The sequence below is a fragment of the Oncorhynchus mykiss genome, chromosome 12, assembly GCF_013265735.2.
Source record: "Oncorhynchus mykiss isolate Arlee chromosome 12, USDA_OmykA_1.1, whole genome shotgun sequence".
Taxonomy (NCBI): Eukaryota; Metazoa; Chordata; class Actinopteri; order Salmoniformes; family Salmonidae; genus Oncorhynchus; species Oncorhynchus mykiss.
Window position 1 is genome coordinate 18,252,580 of NC_048576.1, and position 21,024 is coordinate 18,273,603.

Genomic DNA, 21,024 nt, shown 5'->3' on the forward strand with positions numbered 1-21,024 from the left:
TGCAAGAAATATCGACATTTAAATGGTATTAATATTAATTTGCATATATTCCCGTTAATTCCCTCGGAAAGTTTCCACCCCAGAATATTCAGCCAAAATGTGCAACCCTACCAGCGACTACAATTTAGAGATGAGAGAGAAATTAAATTGAAAAATAAATCCAAAATATACATTTTTAATGGAATTTTAAGTGTTCTGATTTGTCATTCCAAATGTCACATTAGCAGTAGACGGTGACTTGGTGTTCTCTGCACTGTTAGTGTCCCTTGGTTCTAATAATATTATGATTGGATGTGTTTAGACAGTCCGACTCCTCCCTCAATCTGATTGGCTATGTTTAGAGCAGGCTGTCCTCTGCCCCTACTCTGGTTGGCTGAATGTGCTCTGTTTCCATGTAGATTTCGCTGGATGTCCTGGCTGATATGGGCCACGAGGAGCTGAAGGAGATTGGGATCAACGCCTACGGTCACCGCCACAAACTCGTCAAAGGCGTGGAGAGACTCCTGAGAGGACAGCAAGGTCAGAGAGCCCGAGCTCAGCCAAGATTCTGCATGCTGGATCACATCCATATTCCATTCATCTTATTCCTTATTGATTTATTATTTAAGCAATTTCTTATTAAACTGCCTTATTGGCCACACTGGCTGAAGAGATTTGAATGTTTTTCAGGAGGACTGTTTAACCGCTTATGAAACAACAGATGACACTGCTGCTAACTCATACCTGATGTCTCTCAGCACAACCTCCTACTTATAGAACATCGCCTGTTAGCGCTGTTACCGTGGTTTCTCATTTGTTGTTATTGTGTTATTGTCTCTCTGCTCCAGGTGCTAATCCGTACCTGACGTTCCACTGTGCCAGTCAGGGTACGGTGCTCATAGACCTGGCCACGGACGATAAGGAGTTCCAGTCTGTAGAAGAGGAAGTATGTACTCTACATCATTATCTGTTTCTACAATGGAAACAATGTTGATCCACTGATGGGGCCAGTAGATCTTTGTCTTCAGACTGATGTAGGTGCCCTGTGCAGTACTCTCCTCTTTCTGACCCTAGCTGTGTGTATCTGCTTGCAGTTGCAAAGTACGATCCGAGAGCACCGGGACGGGGGCAACGCAGGTGGGGTCTTCAGCAGGTACAACATTCTAAAGGTGAGTCATAGCCACCTGGAGAGGAGACAACCTCCCAAAATCCCTTTTTTGTCCACAACAAACACCACTCTGTGAAAGATTTTAGTATATAGGTCATTCTGTTGTCTCTGTATCTGTGAATGAGTTTGACTGTGTGTGGTCTGTCTGTCTGTAGATCCAGAAGGTGGTGAATAAGAAGTTGAGGGAGAGATACTCACACAGACAGAAAGAGATCGCTGATGAAAACCACAACCATCACAACGAACGCATGCTCTTCCACGGTAAGATAGCAGTACCTCTGCAGTCTTACCTGTCAATTCTGGTGAAGAAACGCAGTGGGTTCTCTGTTGTAACATCTATGCTGAATGAGAGTTGATTTTGACATCGATTTTCCCCTTCTCTTCCTCTCCTCTGTCAGGTTCTCCATTCATCAACGCTATCATCCATAAGGGCTTTGACGAGCGGCATGCCTACATCGGAGGCATGTTCGGAGCGGGCATCTATTTTGCAGAGAACTCCTCCAAGAGTAACCAGTACGTGTACGGGATAGGAGGGGGCACAGGCTGCCCCACTCACAAAGACCGTTCCTGCTACCTCTGCCACAGGTCAGACTCACTCCAGACGTTCAGAAATAATATGTGTGATGTATGCTGGTGTTATAATCTGTGTGGTGACGTTGTGTATTGCAAGCCGTTGTATGTGGTGTTCTGATGTGTGTGTTATGAATGAATTCAAGCTGCGTGTAGTATTCTGATGTGTGTTATTAGGTTGTTTATTACAGGTGTGTGTGTGTGTTGGGTTGTTGTGTGTTGCAGGCAGATGTTGTTCTGCAGAGTGACCCTGGGCAAGTCCTTCCTCCAGTTCAGTGCCATGAAGATGGCCCACGCCCCCCCTGGACACCACTCAGTAATCGGCCGGCCCAGCGTCAACGGACTGGCGTACGCAGAATATGTCATCTACAGAGGAGAACAGGTCAGTCTAAAGGCCTCAGCATGCTTCAGTTCAGCTGGCGCTTAGCCAGCAAAACAACTTTGTCCATATTGAGATGCTGTAGAACAGAATAGTCAGAATATATCTAAAATAACTCAAGAAGTCTGTCATTAATTGTTGTTTTTGTCAAGGAGATCTAATTCATGCAATTTTACATCTAAGATGGTGCAGTATTTCTCAAGTAAAAAAATGTGGGTGAAATTGATTCGTCGCTCGTTGAATGACAAATACTTAATTGAAGAATCCATACTGTTGACCAATCACTGACGAAGGGGCGTAGACTTCGGCTTGCCTCAAGAAAAATGTTGTGTGCACGAACAGCTGGAAAAACCCTTGCCAAAGACCAAAACTAACACAAACGTCTCAAAATGTCGTCATAATATATGCACAAACTGTTCCAAGCTGTTTCGGATGCGAAGCCTGCAGACGCGCGCACACACACCCACCACAAACAGACCCATGACAATGACTCGTCTGTCCTGTCCCACTGTATTCCTCAGGCGTACCCAGAGTACCTCATCACATATCAGATCCTGAAACCAGAGAGCACACCCTCCCCCACAGCCGGAGCAGAACAGAAGACCTAATCCAGACTCAACCAGACTAACACACCCCCACCTTTGCTGGGAGAGAACGAATCACAGAGACTGTTACCCAAATCACAACTTCACACATTCTGGGCTGAGCCGGGATGAACCTCAGCCCCTTAAATGAACTCTACACCCCTGGAAGGATGTCTTTCCTCCACTAGTTTTTTGTTCTATTTCACTCACTATAAATGACCGGTTCCTCATAACCACTACCATTTATTTTCCCAAATGTTTTGTTTTTATTTTTTCCTTCGTCCTTCTTTAGTGTTTACTTGAAAATGTTGCCTTCACTGGGAATTGTCTAATGTTGTCGCCTGTCTCAGAGCTCATGCTCCCGGGTCTCTCGCTCATGGTTGCCCCTGGCGATTGTTGACACTGGTTACGGCCAAATAGAGAGAACCAAGCGGATAAAGTTCAGGTTAGGTTAGAGATGGGGACTCAAAGCTCATTGGTTAGTGATTAAGGTTAGAAATAAGGGATTCAAAGCTCATTGGTTAGCGGTAAGGCTCAGAGATAAGGACTCTTGCCAGTCTGCCTTTACCTGAATGATAGCTTCCCCAGTGAAGCATGGCTGAGACTCCTCTACTGTACCTATCACTCAGATGGATATGTAGGTAGAAATCAGGGTGGATGTACTAGTATGCAGTATACCAGCCTCAATCCCAGCCCTGTTTCTTCATCAAGCATGGCAAGGGAAGATGCGGTACACAGACCCCAGACCCAGATCATGCGTGACTGAAAACAACCAATAACCTCTCCCTTTCCGTTCCAGCACACAAATATCATTTCTTTAGCTCATCAAACATTACACTTCATTTATCCTATTAGCTCTGTATTATTTTATTGTGATATTTCCATGATTGTTTTACTTTATTGTTTTAAAAGATGATGTATAATGGGACCAGACCTGGAGGTTTTTGAACCCTTTGTTTTTTTAAAGTTGAGATGATATAAGATATCCCTCTCTGGGACCATTAGGGGTTCCCTCTCTGGGACCATTAGGGGTTCCCTCTCTGGGACCATTAGGGGTTCCCTCTCTGGGACCATTAGGGGTTCCCTCTCTGGGACCATTAGGGGTTCCCTCTCTGGGACCATTAGGGGTTCCCTCTCTGGGACCATTAGGGGTTCCCTCTCTCTGGGACCATTAGGGGTTCCCTCTCTGGGACCATTAGGGGTTCCCTCTCTCTGGGACCATTAGGGGTTCCCTCTCTGGGACCATTAGGGGTTCCCTCTCTGGGACCATTAGGGGTTCCCTCTCTGGGACCATTAGGGGTTCCCTCTCTGGGACCATTAGGGGTTCCCTCTCTGGGACCATTAGGGGTTCCCTCTGGGACCATTAGGGGTTCCCTCTCTGGGACCATTAGGGGTTCCCTCTCTCTGGGACCATTAGGGGTTCCCTCTCTGGGACCATTAGGGGTTCCCTCTCTGGGACCATTAGGGGTTCCCTCTCTTGGACCATTAGGGGTTCCCTCCCTCTGGGACCATTAGGGGTTCCCTCTCTGGGACCATTAGGGGTTCCCTCTCTGGGACCATTAGGGGTTCCCTCTCTCTGGGACCATTAGGGGTTCCCTCTCTCTGGGACCATTAGGGGTTCCCTCTCTGGGGCCATTAGGGGTTCCCTCTCTGGGACCATTAGGGGCTCCCTCTCTCTGGGACCATTAGGGGTTCCCTCTCTGGGACCATTAGGGGTTCCCTCTCTGGGACCATTAGGGGTTCCCTCTCTGGGACCATTAGGGGTTCCCTCTCTTGGACCATTAGGGGTTCCCTCCCTCTGGGACCATTAGGGGTTCCCTCTCTGGGACCATTAGGGGTTCCCTCTCTGGGACCATTAGGGGTTCCCTCTCTGGGACCATTAGGGGTTCCCTCTCTCTGGGACCATTAGGGGTTCCCTCTCTGGGACCATTAGGGGTTCCCTCTCTGGGACCATTAGGGGTTCCCTCTCTTGGACCATTAGGGGTTCCCTCCCTCTGGGACCATTAGGGGTTCCCTCTCTGGGACCATTAGGGGTTCCCTCTCTGGGACCATTAGGGGTTCCCTCTCTCTGGGACCATTAGGGGTTCCCTCTCTGGGACCATTAGGGGTTCCCTCTCTGGGACCATTAGGGGTTCCCTCTCTTGGACCATTAGGGGTTCCCTCCCTCTGGGACCATTAGGGGTTCCCTCTCTGGGACCATTAGGGGTTCCCTCTCTGGGACCATTAGGGGTTCCCTCTCTCTGGGACCATTAGGGGTTCCCTCTCTCTGGGACCATTAGGGGTTCCCTCTCTGGGGCCATTAGGGGTTCCCTCTCTGGGACCATTAGGGGTTCCCTCTCTGGGACCATTAGGGGTTCCCTCTCTGGGACCATTAGGGGTTCCCCCTCTCTGGGACCATTAGGGGTTCCCTCTCTCTGGGACCATTAGGGGTTCCCTCTCTGGGACCATTAGGGGTTCCCTCTCTGGGACCATTAGGGGTTCCCTCTCTGGGACCATTAGGGGTTCCCTCTCTGGGACCATTAGGGGTTCCCTCTCTGGGACCATTAGGGGTTCCCTCTCTCTGGGACCATTAGGGGTTCCCTCTCTCTGGGACCATTAGGGGTTCCCTCTCTCTGGGACCATTAGGGGTTCCCTCTCTCTGGGACCATTAGGGGTTCCCTCTCTCTGGGACCATTAGGGGTTCCCTCTCTCTGGGACCATTAGGGGTTCCCTCTCTCTGGGACCATTAGGGGTTCCCTCTCTCTGGGACCATTAGGGGTTCCCTCTCTCTGGGACCATTAGGGGTTCCCTCTCTCTGGGACCATTAGGGGTTCCCTCTCTCTGGGACCATTAGGGGTTCCCTCTCTGGGACCATTAGGGGTTTCTTTTCTGTTACTGGAACTGATGGGAAATCCCTAAAGGTTTCAGATTGTGAAATTGAGTTATGTGAGAAAGTAAAGCAAGCTATGAGACATTTACTATTATTAATATAACATTACTTTGCACAAGAAAACACTGAACATCTGACTTTTCATTACCATTTCCCATCCAGTCAAACTCATATTTTAATGGATTTGCACTTTTAAACGGGAATGATTTTTAAGTTATTTGAAAATGTATTGAAAATAACGTTGAAAAAAAGATGTCCAGTATTGTAGTGTGTAGCAGACGATGCCTTTGTAAAGCTCACCATGTTGTTAACGGATGAAGAGTGGGCTGTATTAGTACTGTAAATTATTTGTTTGTTTTTTGGTGGGGATGAAAGGGATTTTTGTAGCTGTTTTTCCCGATCTCTTTCATGGTCACTTCCACATTCATCCCTCTGCTCTGTGTCCTCTTTGAGAAGTAAACAATAACTTGTCTTGCTTCCTACTGGTTTTTAACAGTTTGAAGCAATGGCTGGTTTGATTGTCACATCCTGTAGTCAGTATTGGAGGACACTGTCTCCCTGTGTCTCCTCACTCTCACTAGCTGGGCTCTATCTGCATCTACTGGTGTGGTACTCTGCCATCCTTGCTGTTTCAGATACCAGCTCCAGAACTGTCTGCGCTTTGACCGGGATGTTAACCCATCCATTTACTACAACCTGCGTAAGTCCCAAATACCACCCTATTCCCTATATAGTGCACTACTTTTGACGGGTTCCCTACTGGTCCTGGTCAAAAGTAATGCACTATATAGGGAATATGGGGCTATTTGGGACTGAATCCTGGTCTTAAAGGAAAACACGACTCAAACTATATTTTGGTATTTGTTTCATTAGTCTGCTGTTGATAGTTTTGCATGTCAGCAATCAAGTTTTCAAGATATAGAACTTTCAAAATACAGAATGTGTCCCAGTATGAAGCGACTAATGAAACAATACCAAAAGATAGTTTGAGTGGAATTTTCATTTAATCTCCACTCTTCTCTTCAGACCAACACCTGGAGAGAGCCTCAATGCCTCTTACTTACTTCCTACTACAGTTCTTATCTTGTTTTTTTTTACCATTTTATTTTGTTTTTCTGGTGCTGAAAAGATCCAGTAATGAATGAAACACTGACTATCATGTCCCACAGCTGATTTGGAGAATAATGTAACACTCCTCAGTGTTGTAAAGAAGTATTAATAAAGTACATAACTGTCCAATGCCTCTTCCCTGCCACTTTTGTTTTGTCTGAATGGCTTTTGTTGAAGTTAAATGTACATAATGTAAGTTTTGTTGAAGTTAAATGTACATAATGTAAGTTTTGTTGAAGTTAAATGTACATAATGTAAGTTTTGCTCAAAAGGAGCATGGCCTTTAATTGACTACAGCTCATTTTTCTTTCAACCCAACACTACATACTGATACTGTGCGGAACATTCATGGAAATGTCCAGAGGAAAAATGTACTCAACACTGTGAAATAGTATTGGCTGTGCTATGCTTTCCTGTAGAGGGGAATTGATTTTCAGTGAAGTGGGGGAGATGAATAGCTGTGAGGACAGAGTTGACCATTACTTCAGCGATCACCAACAGGAAAAGATGTCAGTCAAACTTCTCATTCAGGAGGCCGATTAGAAATTAGTCGATCAAAACAAACAATCGATCCACCTGTTTGTCAAACAGAGCTATTGTGTTCTCTCCTAGATGATGTGGATGGCACTAGAGTAGGGCCTGGTTTCCCGATAGCGATGGAATTTAGGCTTACGAGTGTTTAACGACGGACCTTTCCTACAATGGCAGAAGATGTACCATGCATTTCCCAAAACAACATGCGCTGGCATCAGGGAGAACGGTCACTAATTGCATCGTTGGAGCATGTGATAGCTTCTGATAGGATAGAAAGAAAGGGAGTGCTGCTTTTGGATCAGCTCTCTCCATTCAAATCTTATATTAACATTCTAATTATGTTACAATACTGACGACAGATTATTATGCTTCACAGTAGGTATGGTGTTCTTTGGATGCAACTCAGCATTCTTTGTCCTCCAAACACGATGAGTTTTAGTTTTTACCAAAAAGTTATCTTTTGGTTTCATCTGACCATATGACATTCTCCCAATCTTCTTCTGGATCATCCAAATGCTCTCTAGCAAACTTCACATGGGCCTGGACATGTACTGGCTTAAGCAGGGGGACACGTCTGGCACTGCAGGATTTGAGTCCCTGGCGGCGTAGTGTGTTACTGATGGTAGGCTTTGTTACTTTGGTCCCAGCTCTCATTCACTAGGTCTCCCCGTGTGGTTCTGGGATTTTTGCTCACCGTTCTTGTGATCATTTTGACCCCACCGGGTGAGATCTTGCGTGGAGCCCCAGATCGAGGGAGATTATCAGTGGTCTTGTATGTCTTCCATTTCCTAATAATTGCTCCCACAGTTGATTTCTTCAAACCAAGCTGCTTACCTATTGCAGATTCAGTCTTCCCAACCTGGTGCAGGTCTACAATTTTGTTTCTGGTGTCCTTTGACAGCTCTTAGGTCTTGGCCATAGTGAAGTTTGGAATGTGACTGTTTAAGGTTGTGGACAGGTGTCTTTTATACTGATAAGTTCAAACAGGTGCCATTAATACAGGTAACGAGTGGAGGACAGAGGAGCCTCTTAAAGAAGAAGTTACAGGTCTGTGAGAGCCAGAAATCTTGCTTGTTTGTAGGTGACCAAATAAATTCATTAAAAATCCTACAATGTGATTTTCTGGATTTTTTTTCTAATTTTGTCTGTCATAGTTGAAGTGTACCTATGATGAAAATTACAGGCCTCTCTCATCATTTTAAGTGGAAGAACTTGCACAATTGGTGGCTGACTAAATACTTTTTTACCCCACTGTATGTGGACACCTGCTTGTCGGACATCTCATTCCTAAATCATGGGCATTAAAATGGAGTTGGTTACCCCTTTGCTGCTATAATAGCCTCCACTCTTATGGAAAGGCTTTCTACTAGATGTTGGAACATTGCTGCATGGACTTTCTTCCATTCAGCCACGAGCATTAGTGAGGTCGGGCACTGATGTTGGGCGATTAGGCCTGGCTCGCAGTCGGCATTCCAATTCATCCAGAAGGTGTTTGATGGGGTTGAGGTCAGGACTCTGTGCAGGCCAGTCAAGTTCTTCCACACCGATCTCGACAAACCATTTCTGTATGGACCTCGCTTTGTGCACGGGTCATTGTCATGCTGAAGCAGGAAAGGGCCTTCCCAAAGTTGGAAGCCCAGAATTGTCTAGAATGTCATTGTATGCTGTAGCGTTAAGATTTCCCTTCACTGGAACTAAGGGGCCTAGCCCGAACCATGAAAAAACAGCCCATTATGCCTCCTCCACCAAACTTTATAGTTGGCACTATGTATTGGGGCAGGTAGCGTTCTCCTAGCATCCGCCAAACACAGATTCGTCCATCGGACTGCCAGATGGTGAAGAGTGATTCATCACTCCAGAGAAGGCATTTCCACTGCTCCAGAGTCCAATGGCGGCGAGCTTTACACCACTCCAGCCGACGCTTGGCATTGCGCATGGTGAGTTTTGGCTTGTGTGCAACTGCTCGGGCATGGAGACCCATTTCATGAAGCTCCTGACTAACAGTTATTGTGCTGATGTTGCTTCCAGAGGCAGTTTGGAACTCTGTAGTGAGTGTTGCAATCGAGGACAGAATATTTATCTGCCGTTAGTTCGTAGCATAACTGTAGCCCTTCAGCACTCGGCGGTCTCGTTCTGTGAGCTTGTGTGGCCTACCACTTCGCGGCTAAGCCGTTGTTGCTCCTAGATGTTGCCAATTCACAATAACAGTACTTACAGTTGACCGGGGAAGCTCTTGCAGGGCAGAAATTTGATTAACTGACTTGTTGGAAAAGTGCCATTCTATGACAGTGCCACGTTGAAAGTCACAGAGCACTTCAGTAAGGCCATTCTACTGCCAATGTTCCCTATGGAGATTGCATGGTTGTAGGCTCGATTTTATACATCTGTAAGCAACTGGTGTGGCCAAAATAGTCGAATCCACTCATTTGAAGGGGTGTCCACATACTTTGGTATATATAGTGTATATTTGAGGAGGCTTATTCTAATGCTTACCCAATAAAAAGGTACTGAATAGCCTAGTGTCATCTTGGTTTTCTTTTGAAGCCAAATTGTATACTCACTTGAGAGATGGAAAAACCATGTGATTCTTCTATGTTAATAAGAAGCCGTGGTACGGGAAAAAGCATCTAACGTCGCGCTTGGCTGATGAACCATTGGCGAGGCAGGCGTCTCACATGCTGACTACACCCGGCACGCGTGTTCCATCCCGCGCATGTTGATTTTGTCCATCTACACCAGTCGCGATCATGACAAGCAGGTTGAAATATCAAAACAAACTCGGAATTAAGAGCGTTTTCAAGTGCAATGTAACAAACGATGGTTTTTGGAATGTTCCTACGAAGGTTCTGACGATGAATGTAACATCAAAATGTTTTTAATGTTGCCCTGGGGACATATACCAATGGTATGACAAAACGTTTATTTTTTTCTGCTCTAATTACGTTGGTAACCAGTCTATAATAGCAATAAGGCACCTCGGGGGTTTGTGATATGTGGCCAATATACCATGGCTAAGGTCTGTATCAAGGCACTCCGCGTTGCGCATAAGAACAGCCGTTAGCCATAGTATATTGGCCCTATACCACACCCCCTCGGGCCTTATTGCTTAAATATAAACTGGGTGGTTCGAGCCCTGAATGCTGATTGGCTGACAGCCGTGGTACCACGGTATGACAAAATATTAATTTTTACTGCTCTAATTACATTGGTAACCAGTTTATAATAGCAATAAGGCATATCGGGGTTTGTGGTATATGGCCAATATACCACAGCAAAGGGCTGTATCCAGGCACTCCGCGTTGCGCAAAAGAACAGTATATTGGCCATATACCACACCTCCTCATGCCTTATTCCTTTCATTTAAACTAGAGTTTGCTGTAGCTCTTAAATGATTTCTGGCTATTCAAAGTCATCTTTTTTAATTCGTGTTTGTATTATATGTTTGCCATTAGGTATGCTAACTGTTTTCTCCTGCTATTTTGAATGAAATGTTTGATTATGTTAATTCTGCATTTCTTCAGTTTGTAAACTGTGAGAAATAATAAATAATGTCAGTTGCTCGTTTTTTCGTTGGCTATAGAAAATATCAATGTGACCTAAAAATAGGATATGATGACAATGGTTTTCGTAATTGCTCAACAAATCATTGTAGCCTAAAGGCAGGCAGGAATTGAGCTTCAAGTAGGCCTACAGATATTATGCAATTAAAAAATTAAAATAGGCTAATTAACCATGAAGTGGCAAATTAAGTGACGTTGCCATAGACCTAATATGTTGACCTTTAGATTATTCGTTAGGCTACAGTGAAATGCCTAAACTTTTAGATAATATAGCCTATAGGCCTAATAGATACGAAAATTGAAGCAGCTCAGATATAGTGATCTAACCAGTTAATAATAATACTAGGTAGGTCTATCGATTGTACTCTGGGACCATTAGGGGTTCCCTCTCTGGGACCATTAGGGGTTCCCTCTCTGGGACCATTAGGGGTTCCCTCTCTGGGACCATTAGGGGTTCCCTCTCTGGGACCATTAGGGGTTCCCTCTCTGGGACCATTAGGGGTTCCCTCTCTCTGGGACCATTAGGGGTTCCCTCTCTCTGGGACCATTAGGGGTTCCCTCTCTCTGGGACCATTAGGGGTTCCCTCTCTCTGGGACCATTAGGGGTTCCCTCTCTCTGGGACCATTAGGGGTTCCCTCTCTCTGGGACCATTAGGGGTTCCCTCTCTCTGGGACCATTAGGGGTTCCCTCTCTGGGACCATTAGGGGTTTCTTTTCTGTTACTGGAACTGATGGGAAATCCCTAAGGTTTCAGATTGTGAAATTGAGTTATGTGAGAAAGTAAAGCAAGCTATGAGACATTTACTATTATTAATATAACATTACTTTGCACAAGAAAACACTGAACATCTGACTTTTCATTACCATTTCCCATCCAGTCAAACTCATATTTTAATGGATTTGCACTTTTAAACGGGAATGATTTTTAAGTTATTTGAAAATGTATTGAAAATAACGTTGAAAAAAAGATGTCCAGTATTGTAGTGTGTAGCAGACGATGCCTTTGTAAAGCTCACCATGTTGTTAACGGATGAAGAGTGGGCTGTATTAGTACTGTAAATTATTTGTTTGTTTTTTGGTGGGGATGAAAGGGATTTTTGTAGCTGTTTTTCCCGATCTCTTTCATGGTCACTTCCACATTCATCCCTCTGCTCTGTGTCCTCTTTGAGAAGTAAACAATAACTTGTCTTGCTTCCTACTGGTTTTTAACAGTTTGAAGCAATGGCTGGTTTGATTGTCACATCCTGTAGTCAGTATTGGAGGACACTGTCTCCCTGTGTCTCCTCACTCTCACTAGCTGGGCTCTATCTGCATCTACTGGTGTGGTACTCTGCCATCCTTGCTGTTTCAGATACCAGCTCCAGAACTGTCTGCGCTTTGACCGGGATGTTAACCCATCCATTTACTACAACCTGCGTAAGTCCCAAATACCACCCTATTCCCTATATAGTGCACTACTTTTGACGGGTTCCCTACTGGTCCTGGTCAAAAGTAATGCACTATATAGGGAATATGGGGCTATTTGGGACTGAATCCTGGTCTTAAAGGAAAACACGACTCAAACTATATTTTGGTATTTGTTTCATTAGTCTGCTGTTGATAGTTTTGCATGTCAGCAATCAAGTTTTCAAGATATAGAACTTTCAAAATACAGAATGTGTCCCAGTATGAAGCGACTAATGAAACAATACCAAAAGATAGTTTGAGTGGAATTTTCATTTAATCTCCACTCTTCTCTTCAGACCAACACCTGGAGAGAGCCTCAATGCCTCTTACTTACTTCCTACTACAGTTCTTATCTTGTTTTTTTTTACCATTTTATTTTGTTTTTCTGGTGCTGAAAAGATCCAGTAATGAATGAAACACTGACTATCATGTCCCACAGCTGATTTGGAGAATAATGTAACACTCCTCAGTGTTGTAAAGAAGTATTAATAAAGTACATAACTGTCCAATGCCTCTTCCCTGCCACTTTTGTTTTGTCTGAATGGCTTTTGTTGAAGTTAAATGTACATAATGTAAGTTTTGTTGAAGTTAAATGTACATAATGTAAGTTTTGTTGAAGTTAAATGTACATAATGTAAGTTTTGCTCAAAAGGAGCATGGCCTTTAATTGACTACAGCTCATTTTTCTTTCAACCCAACACTACATACTGATACTGTGCGGAACATTCATGGAAATGTCCAGAGGAAAAATGTACTCAACACTGTGAAATAGTATTGGCTGTGCTATGCTTTCCTGTAGAGGGGAATTGATTTTCAGTGAAGTGGGGGAGATGAATAGCTGTGAGGACAGAGTTGACCATTACTTCAGCGATCACCAACAGGAAAAGATGTCAGTCAAACTTCTCATTCAGGAGGCCGATTAGAAATTAGTCGATCAAAACAAACAATCGATCCACCTGTTTGTCAAACAGAGCTATTGTGTTCTCTCCTAGATGATGTGGATGGCACTAGAGTAGGGCCTGGTTTCCCGATAGCGATGGAATTTAGGCTTACGAGTGTTTAACGACGGACCTTTCCTACAATGGCAGAAGATGTACCATGCATTTCCCAAAACAACATGCGCTGGCATCAGGGAGAACGGTCACTAATTGCATCGTTGGAGCATGTGATAGCTTCTGATAGGATAGAAAGAAAGGGAGTGCTGCTTTTGGATCAGCTCTCTCCATTCAAATCTTATATTAACATTCTAATTATGTTACAATACTGACGACAGATTATTATGCTTCACAGTAGGTATGGTGTTCTTTGGATGCAACTCAGCATTCTTTGTCCTCCAAACACGATGAGTTTTAGTTTTTACCAAAAAGTTATCTTTTGGTTTCATCTGACCATATGACATTCTCCCAATCTTCTTCTGGATCATCCAAATGCTCTCTAGCAAACTTCACATGGGCCTGGACATGTACTGGCTTAAGCAGGGGGACACGTCTGGCACTGCAGGATTTGAGTCCCTGGCGGCGTAGTGTGTTACTGATGGTAGGCTTTGTTACTTTGGTCCCAGCTCTCATTCACTAGGTCTCCCCGTGTGGTTCTGGGATTTTTGCTCACCGTTCTTGTGATCATTTTGACCCCACCGGGTGAGATCTTGCGTGGAGCCCCAGATCGAGGGAGATTATCAGTGGTCTTGTATGTCTTCCATTTCCTAATAATTGCTCCCACAGTTGATTTCTTCAAACCAAGCTGCTTACCTATTGCAGATTCAGTCTTCCCAACCTGGTGCAGGTCTACAATTTTGTTTCTGGTGTCCTTTGACAGCTCTTAGGTCTTGGCCATAGTGAAGTTTGGAATGTGACTGTTTAAGGTTGTGGACAGGTGTCTTTTATACTGATAAGTTCAAACAGGTGCCATTAATACAGGTAACGAGTGGAGGACAGAGGAGCCTCTTAAAGAAGAAGTTACAGGTCTGTGAGAGCCAGAAATCTTGCTTGTTTGTAGGTGACCAAATAAATTCATTAAAAATCCTACAATGTGATTTTCTGGATTTTTTTTCTAATTTTGTCTGTCATAGTTGAAGTGTACCTATGATGAAAATTACAGGCCTCTCTCATCATTTTAAGTGGAAGAACTTGCACAATTGGTGGCTGACTAAATACTTTTTTACCCCACTGTATGTGGACACCTGCTTGTCGGACATCTCATTCCTAAATCATGGGCATTAAAATGGAGTTGGTTACCCCTTTGCTGCTATAATAGCCTCCACTCTTATGGAAAGGCTTTCTACTAGATGTTGGAACATTGCTGCATGGACTTTCTTCCATTCAGCCACGAGCATTAGTGAGGTCGGGCACTGATGTTGGGCGATTAGGCCTGGCTCGCAGTCGGCATTCCAATTCATCCAGAAGGTGTTTGATGGGGTTGAGGTCAGGACTCTGTGCAGGCCAGTCAAGTTCTTCCACACCGATCTCGACAAACCATTTCTGTATGGACCTCGCTTTGTGCACGGGTCATTGTCATGCTGAAGCAGGAAAGGGCCTTCCCAAAGTTGGAAGCCCAGAATTGTCTAGAATGTCATTGTATGCTGTAGCGTTAAGATTTCCCTTCACTGGAACTAAGGGGCCTAGCCCGAACCATGAAAAAACAGCCCATTATGCCTCCTCCACCAAACTTTATAGTTGGCACTATGTATTGGGGCAGGTAGCGTTCTCCTAGCATCCGCCAAACACAGATTCGTCCATCGGACTGCCAGATGGTGAAGAGTGATTCATCACTCCAGAGAAGGCATTTCCACTGCTCCAGAGTCCAATGGCGGCGAGCTTTACACCACTCCAGCCGACGCTTGGCATTGCGCATGGTGAGTTTTGGCTTGTGTGCAACTGCTCGGGCATGGAGACCCATTTCATGAAGCTCCTGACTAACAGTTATTGTGCTGATGTTGCTTCCAGAGGCAGTTTGGAACTCTGTAGTGAGTGTTGCAATCGAGGACAGAATATTTATCTGCCGTTAGTTCGTAGCATAACTGTAGCCCTTCAGCACTCGGCGGTCTCGTTCTGTGAGCTTGTGTGGCCTACCACTTCGCGGCTAAGCCGTTGTTGCTCCTAGATGTTGCCAATTCACAATAACAGTACTTACAGTTGACCGGGGAAGCTCTTGCAGGGCAGAAATTTGATTAACTGACTTGTTGGAAAAGTGCCATTCTATGACAGTGCCACGTTGAAAGTCACAGAGCACTTCAGTAAGGCCATTCTACTGCCAATGTTCCCTATGGAGATTGCATGGTTGTAGGCTCGATTTTATACATCTGTAAGCAACTGGTGTGGCCAAAATAGTCGAATCCACTCATTTGAAGGGGTGTCCACATACTTTGGTATATATAGTGTATATTTGAGGAGGCTTATTCTAATGCTTACCCAATAAAAATGTACTGAATAGCCTAGTGTCATCTTGGTTTTCTTTTGAAGCCAAATTGTATACTCACTTGAGAGATGGAAAAACCATGTGATTCTTCTATGTTAATAAGAAGCCGTGGTACGGGAAAAAGCATCTAACGTCGCGCTTGGCTGATGAACCATTGGCGAGGCAGGCGTCTCACATGCTGACTACACCCGGCACGCGTGTTCCATCCCGCGCATGTTGATTTTGTCCATCTACACCAGTCGCGATCATGACAAGCAGGTTGAAATATCAAAACAAACTCGGAATTAAGAGCGTTTTCAAGTGCAATGTAACAAACGATGGTTTTTGGAATGTTCCTACGAAGGTTCTGACGATGAATGTAACATCAAAATGTTTTTAATGTTGCCCTGGGGACATATACCAATGGTATGACAAAACGTTTATTTTTTTCTGCTCTAATTACGTTGGTAACCAGTCTATAATAGCAATAAGGCACCTCGGGGGTTTGTGATATGTGGCCAATATACCATGGCTAAGGTCTGTATCAAGGCACTCCGCGTTGCGCATAAGAACAGCCGTTAGCCATAGTATATTGGCCCTATACCACACCCCCTCGGGCCTTATTGCTTAAATATAAACTGGGTGGTTCGAGCCCTGAATGCTGATTGGCTGACAGCCGTGGTACCACGGTATGACAAAATATTAATTTTTACTGCTCTAATTACATTGGTAACCAGTTTATAATAGCAATAAGGCATATCGGGGTTTGTGGTATATGGCCAATATACCACAGCAAAGGGCTGTATCCAGGCACTCCGCGTTGCGCAAAAGAACAGTATATTGGCCATATACCACACCTCCTCATGCCTTATTCCTTTCATTTAAACTAGAGTTTGCTGTAGCTCTTAAATGATTTCTGGCTATTCAAAGTCATCTTTTTTAATTCGTGTTTGTATTATATGTTTGCCATTAGGTATGCTAACTGTTTTCTCCTGCTATTTTGAATGAAATGTTTGATTATGTTAATTCTGCATTTCTTCAGTTTGTAAACTGTGAGAAATAATAAATAATGTCAGTTGCTCGTTTTTTCGTTGGCTATAGAAAATATCAATGTGACCTAAAAATAGGATATGATGACAATGGTTTTCGTAATTGCTCAACAAATCATTGTAGCCTAAAGGCAGGCAGGAATTGAGCTTCAAGTAGGCCTACAGATATTATGCAATTAAAAAATTAAAATAGGCTAATTAACCATGAAGTGGCAAATTAAGTGACGTTGCCATAGACCTAATATGTTGACCTTTAGATTATTCGTTAGGCTACAGTGAAATGCCTAAACTTTTAGATAATATAGCCTATAGGCCTAATAGATACGAAAATTGAAGCAGCTCAGATATAGTGATCTAACCAGTTAATAATAATACTAGGTAGGTCTATCGATTGTACTCTGGGACCATTAGGGGTTCCCTCTCTGGGACCATTAGGGGTTCCCTCTCTGGGACCATTAGGGGTTCCCTCTCTGGGACCATTAGGGGTTCCCTCTCTGGGACCATTAGGGGTTCCCTCTCTGGGATCATTAGGGGTTCCCTCTCTCTGGGACCATTAGGGGTTCCCTCTCTCTGGGACCATTAGGGGTTCCCTCTCTCTGGGACCATTAGGGGTTCCCTCTCTCTGGGACCATTAGGGGTTCCCTCTCTCTGGGACCATTAGGGGTTCCCTCTCTCTGGGACCATTAGGGGTTCCCTCTCTCTGGGACCATTAGGGGTTTCTTTTCTGTTACTGGAACTGATGGGAAATCCCTAAGGTTTCAGATTGTGAAATTGAGTTATGTGAGAAAGTAAAGCAAGCTATGAGACATTTACTATTATTAATATAACATTACTTTGCACAAGAAAACACTGAACATCTGACTTTTCATTACCATTTCCCATCCAGTCAAACTCATATTTTAATGGATTTGCACTTTTAAACGGGAATGATTTTTAAGTTATTTGAAAATGTATTGAAAATAACGTTGAAAAAAAGATGTCCAGTATTGTAGTGTGTAGCAGACGATGCCTTTGTAAAGCTCACCATGTTGTTAACGGATGAAGAGTGGGCTGTATTAGTACTGTAAATTATTTGTTTGTTTTTTGGTGGGGATGAAAGGGATTTTTGTAGCTGTTTTTCCCGATCTCTTTCATGGTCACTTCCACATTCATCCCTCTGCTCTGTGTCCTCTTTGAGAAGTAAACAATAACTTGTCTTGCTTCCTACTGGTTTTTAACAGTTTGAAGCAATGGCTGGTTTGATTGTCACATCCTGTAGTCAGTATTGGAGGACACTGTCTCCCTGTGTCTCCTCACTCTCACTAGCTGGGCTCTATCTGCATCTACTGGTGTGGTACTCTGCCATCCTTGCTGTTTCAGATACCAGCTCCAGAACTGTCTGCGCTTTGACCGGGATGTTAACCCATCCATTTACTACAACCTGCGTAAGTCCCAAATACCACCCTATTCCCTATATAGTGCACTACTTTTGACGGGTTCCCTACTGGTCCTGGTCAAAAGTAATGCACTATATAGGGAATATGGGGCTATTTGGGACTGAATCCTGGTCTTAAAGGAAAACACGACTCAAACTATATTTTGGTATTTGTTTCATTAGTCTGCTGTTGATAGTTTTGCATGTCAGCAATCAAGTTTTCAAGATATAGAACTTTCAAAATACAGAATGTGTCCCAGTATGAAGCGACTAATGAAACAATACCAAAAGATAGTTTGAGTGGAATTTTCATTTAATCTCCACTCTTCTCTTCAGACCAACACCTGGAGAGAGCCTCAATGCCTCTTACTTCCTACTACAGTTCTTATCTTGTTTTTTTTTACCATTTTATTTTGTTTTTCTGGTGCTGAAAAGATCCAGTAATGAATGAAACACTGACTATCATGTCCCACAGCTGATTTGGAGAATAATGTAACACTCCTCAGTGTTGTAAAGAAGTATTAATAAAGTACATAACTGTCCAATGCCTCTTCCCTGCCACTTTTGTTTTGTCTGAATGGCTTTTGTTGAAGTTAAATGTACATAATGTAAGTTTTGTTGAAGTTAAATGTACATAATGTAAGTTTTGTTGAAGTTAAATGTACATAATGTAAGTTTTGTTGAAGTTAAATGTACATAATGTAAGTTTTGCTCAAAAGGAGCATGGCCTTTAATTGACTACAGCTCATTTTTCTTTCAACCCAACACTACATACTGATACTGTGCGGAACATTCATGGAAATGTCCAGAGGAAAAATGTACTCAACACTGTGAAATAGTATTGGCTGTGCTATGCTTTCCTGTAGAGGGGAATTGATTTTCAGTGAAGTGGGGGAGATGAATAGCTGTGAGGACAGAGTTGACCATTACTTCAGCGATCACCAACAGGAAAAGATGTCAGTCAAACTTCTCATTCAGGAGGCCGACTAGAAATTAGTCGATCAAAACAAACAATCGATCCACCTGTTTGTCAAACAGAGCTATTGTGTTCTCTCCTAGATGATGTGGATGGCACTAGAGTAGGGCCTGGTTTCCCGATAGCGATGGAATTTAGGCTTACGAGTGTTTAACGACGGACCTTTCCTACAATGGCAGAAGATGTACCATGCATTTCCCAAAACAACATGCGCTGGCATCAGGGAGAACGGTCACTAATTGCATCGTTGGAGCATGTGATAGCTTCTGATAGGATAGAAAGAAAGGGAGTGCTGCTTTTGGATCAGCTCTCTCCATTCAAATCTTATATTAACATTCTAATTATGTTACAATACTGACGACAGATTATTATGCTTCACAGTAGGTATGGTGTTCTTTGGATGCAACTCAGCATTCTTTGTCCTCCAAACACGATGAGTTTTAGTTTTTACCAAAAAGTTATCTTTTGGTTTCATCTGACCATATGACATTCTCCCAATCTTCTTCTGGATCATCCAAATGCTCTCTAGCAAACTTCACATGGGCCTGGACATGTACTGGCTTAAGCAGGGGGACACGTCTGGCACTGCAGGATTTGAGTCCCTGGCGGCGTAGTGTGTTACTGATGGTAGGCTTTGTTACTTTGGTCCCAGCTCTCATTCACTAGGTCCCCCCGTGTGGTTCTGGGATTTTTGCTCACCGTTCTTGTGATCATTTTGACCCCACCGGGTGAGATCTTGCGTGGAGCCCCAGATCGAGGGAGATTATCAGTGGTCTTGTATGTCTTCCATTTCCTAATAATTGCTCCCACAGTTGATTTCTTCAAACCAAGCTGCTTACCTATTGCAGATTCAGTCTTCCCAACCTGGTGCAGGTCTACAATTTTGTTTCTGGTGTCCTTTGACAGCTCTTAGGTCTTGGCCATAGTGAAGTTTGGAATGTGACTGTTTAAGGTTGTGGACAGGTGTCTTTTATACTGATAAGTTCAAACAGGTGCCATTAATACAGGTAACGAGTGGAGGACAGAGGAGCCTCTTAAAGAAGAAGTTACAGGTCTGTGAGAGCCAGAAATCTTGCTTGTTTGTAGGTGACCAAATAAATTCATTAAAAATCCTACAATGTGATTTTCTGGATTTTTTTTCTAATTTTGTCTGTCATAGTTGAAGTGTACCTATGATGAAAATTACAGGCCTCTCTCATCATTTTAAGTGGAAGAACTTGCACAATTGGTGGCTGACTAAATACTTTTTTACCCCACTGTATGTGGACACCTGCTTGTCGGACATCTCATTCCTAAATCATGGGCATTAAAATGGAGTTGGTTACCCCTTTGCTGCTATAATAGCCTCCACTCTTATGGAAAGGCTTTCTACTAGATGTTGGAACATTGCTGCATGGACTTTCTTCCATTCAGCCACGAGCATTAGTGAGGTCGGGCACTGATGTTGGGCGATTAGGCCTGGCTCGCAGTCGGCATTCCAATTCATCCAGAAGGTGTTTGATGGGGTTGAGGTCAGGACTCTGTGCAGGCCAGTCAAGTTCTTCCACACCGATCTCGACAAACCATTTCTGTATGGACCTCGCTTTGTGCACGGGTCATTGTCATGCTGAAGCAGGAAAGGGCCTTCCCAAAGTTGGAAGCCCAGAATTGTCTAGAATGTCATTGTATGCTGTAGCGTTAAGATTTCCCTTCACTGGAACTAAGGGGCCTAGCCCGAACCATGAAAAAACAGCCCATTATGCCTCCTCCACCAAACTTTATAGTTGGCACTATGTATTGGGGCAGGTAGCGTTCTCCTAGCATCCGCCAAACACAGATTCGTCCATCGGACTGCCAGATGGTGAAGAGTGATTCATCACTCCAGAGAAGGCATTTCCACTGCTCCAGAGTCCAATGGCGGCGAGCTTTACACCACTCCAGCCGACGCTTGGCATTGCGCATGGTGAGTTTTGGCTTGTGTGCAACTGCTCGGGCATGGAGACCCATTTCATGA

At 43.9% G+C, this 21,024-nt stretch overlaps 1 protein-coding gene across 3 annotated transcripts in view; it reads left to right on the plus strand.

Annotated features, from left to right (window-relative positions):
- tnksa (tankyrase, TRF1-interacting ankyrin-related ADP-ribose polymerase a) overlaps positions 1–3,735 on the plus strand; it is a 154,332-nt gene extending 150,597 nt beyond the window's left edge. For all 3 annotated transcript variants that reach the window (XM_021622898.2, XM_021622899.2, XM_021622901.2), the window contains 7 exons: positions 399–519; positions 828–925; positions 1,074–1,148; positions 1,303–1,408; positions 1,546–1,732; positions 1,943–2,099; positions 2,618–3,735. In XM_021622898.2, the coding sequence (XP_021478573.2) occupies positions 399–519; positions 828–925; positions 1,074–1,148; positions 1,303–1,408; positions 1,546–1,732; positions 1,943–2,099; positions 2,618–2,704 (831 nt within the window). In that variant the 3' untranslated portion in view covers positions 2,705–3,735. The remainder of the gene's footprint in view (positions 1–398; positions 520–827; positions 926–1,073; positions 1,149–1,302; positions 1,409–1,545; positions 1,733–1,942; positions 2,100–2,617) is intronic.
- The last annotated feature ends 17,289 nt before the right edge of the window (positions 3,736–21,024 follow it).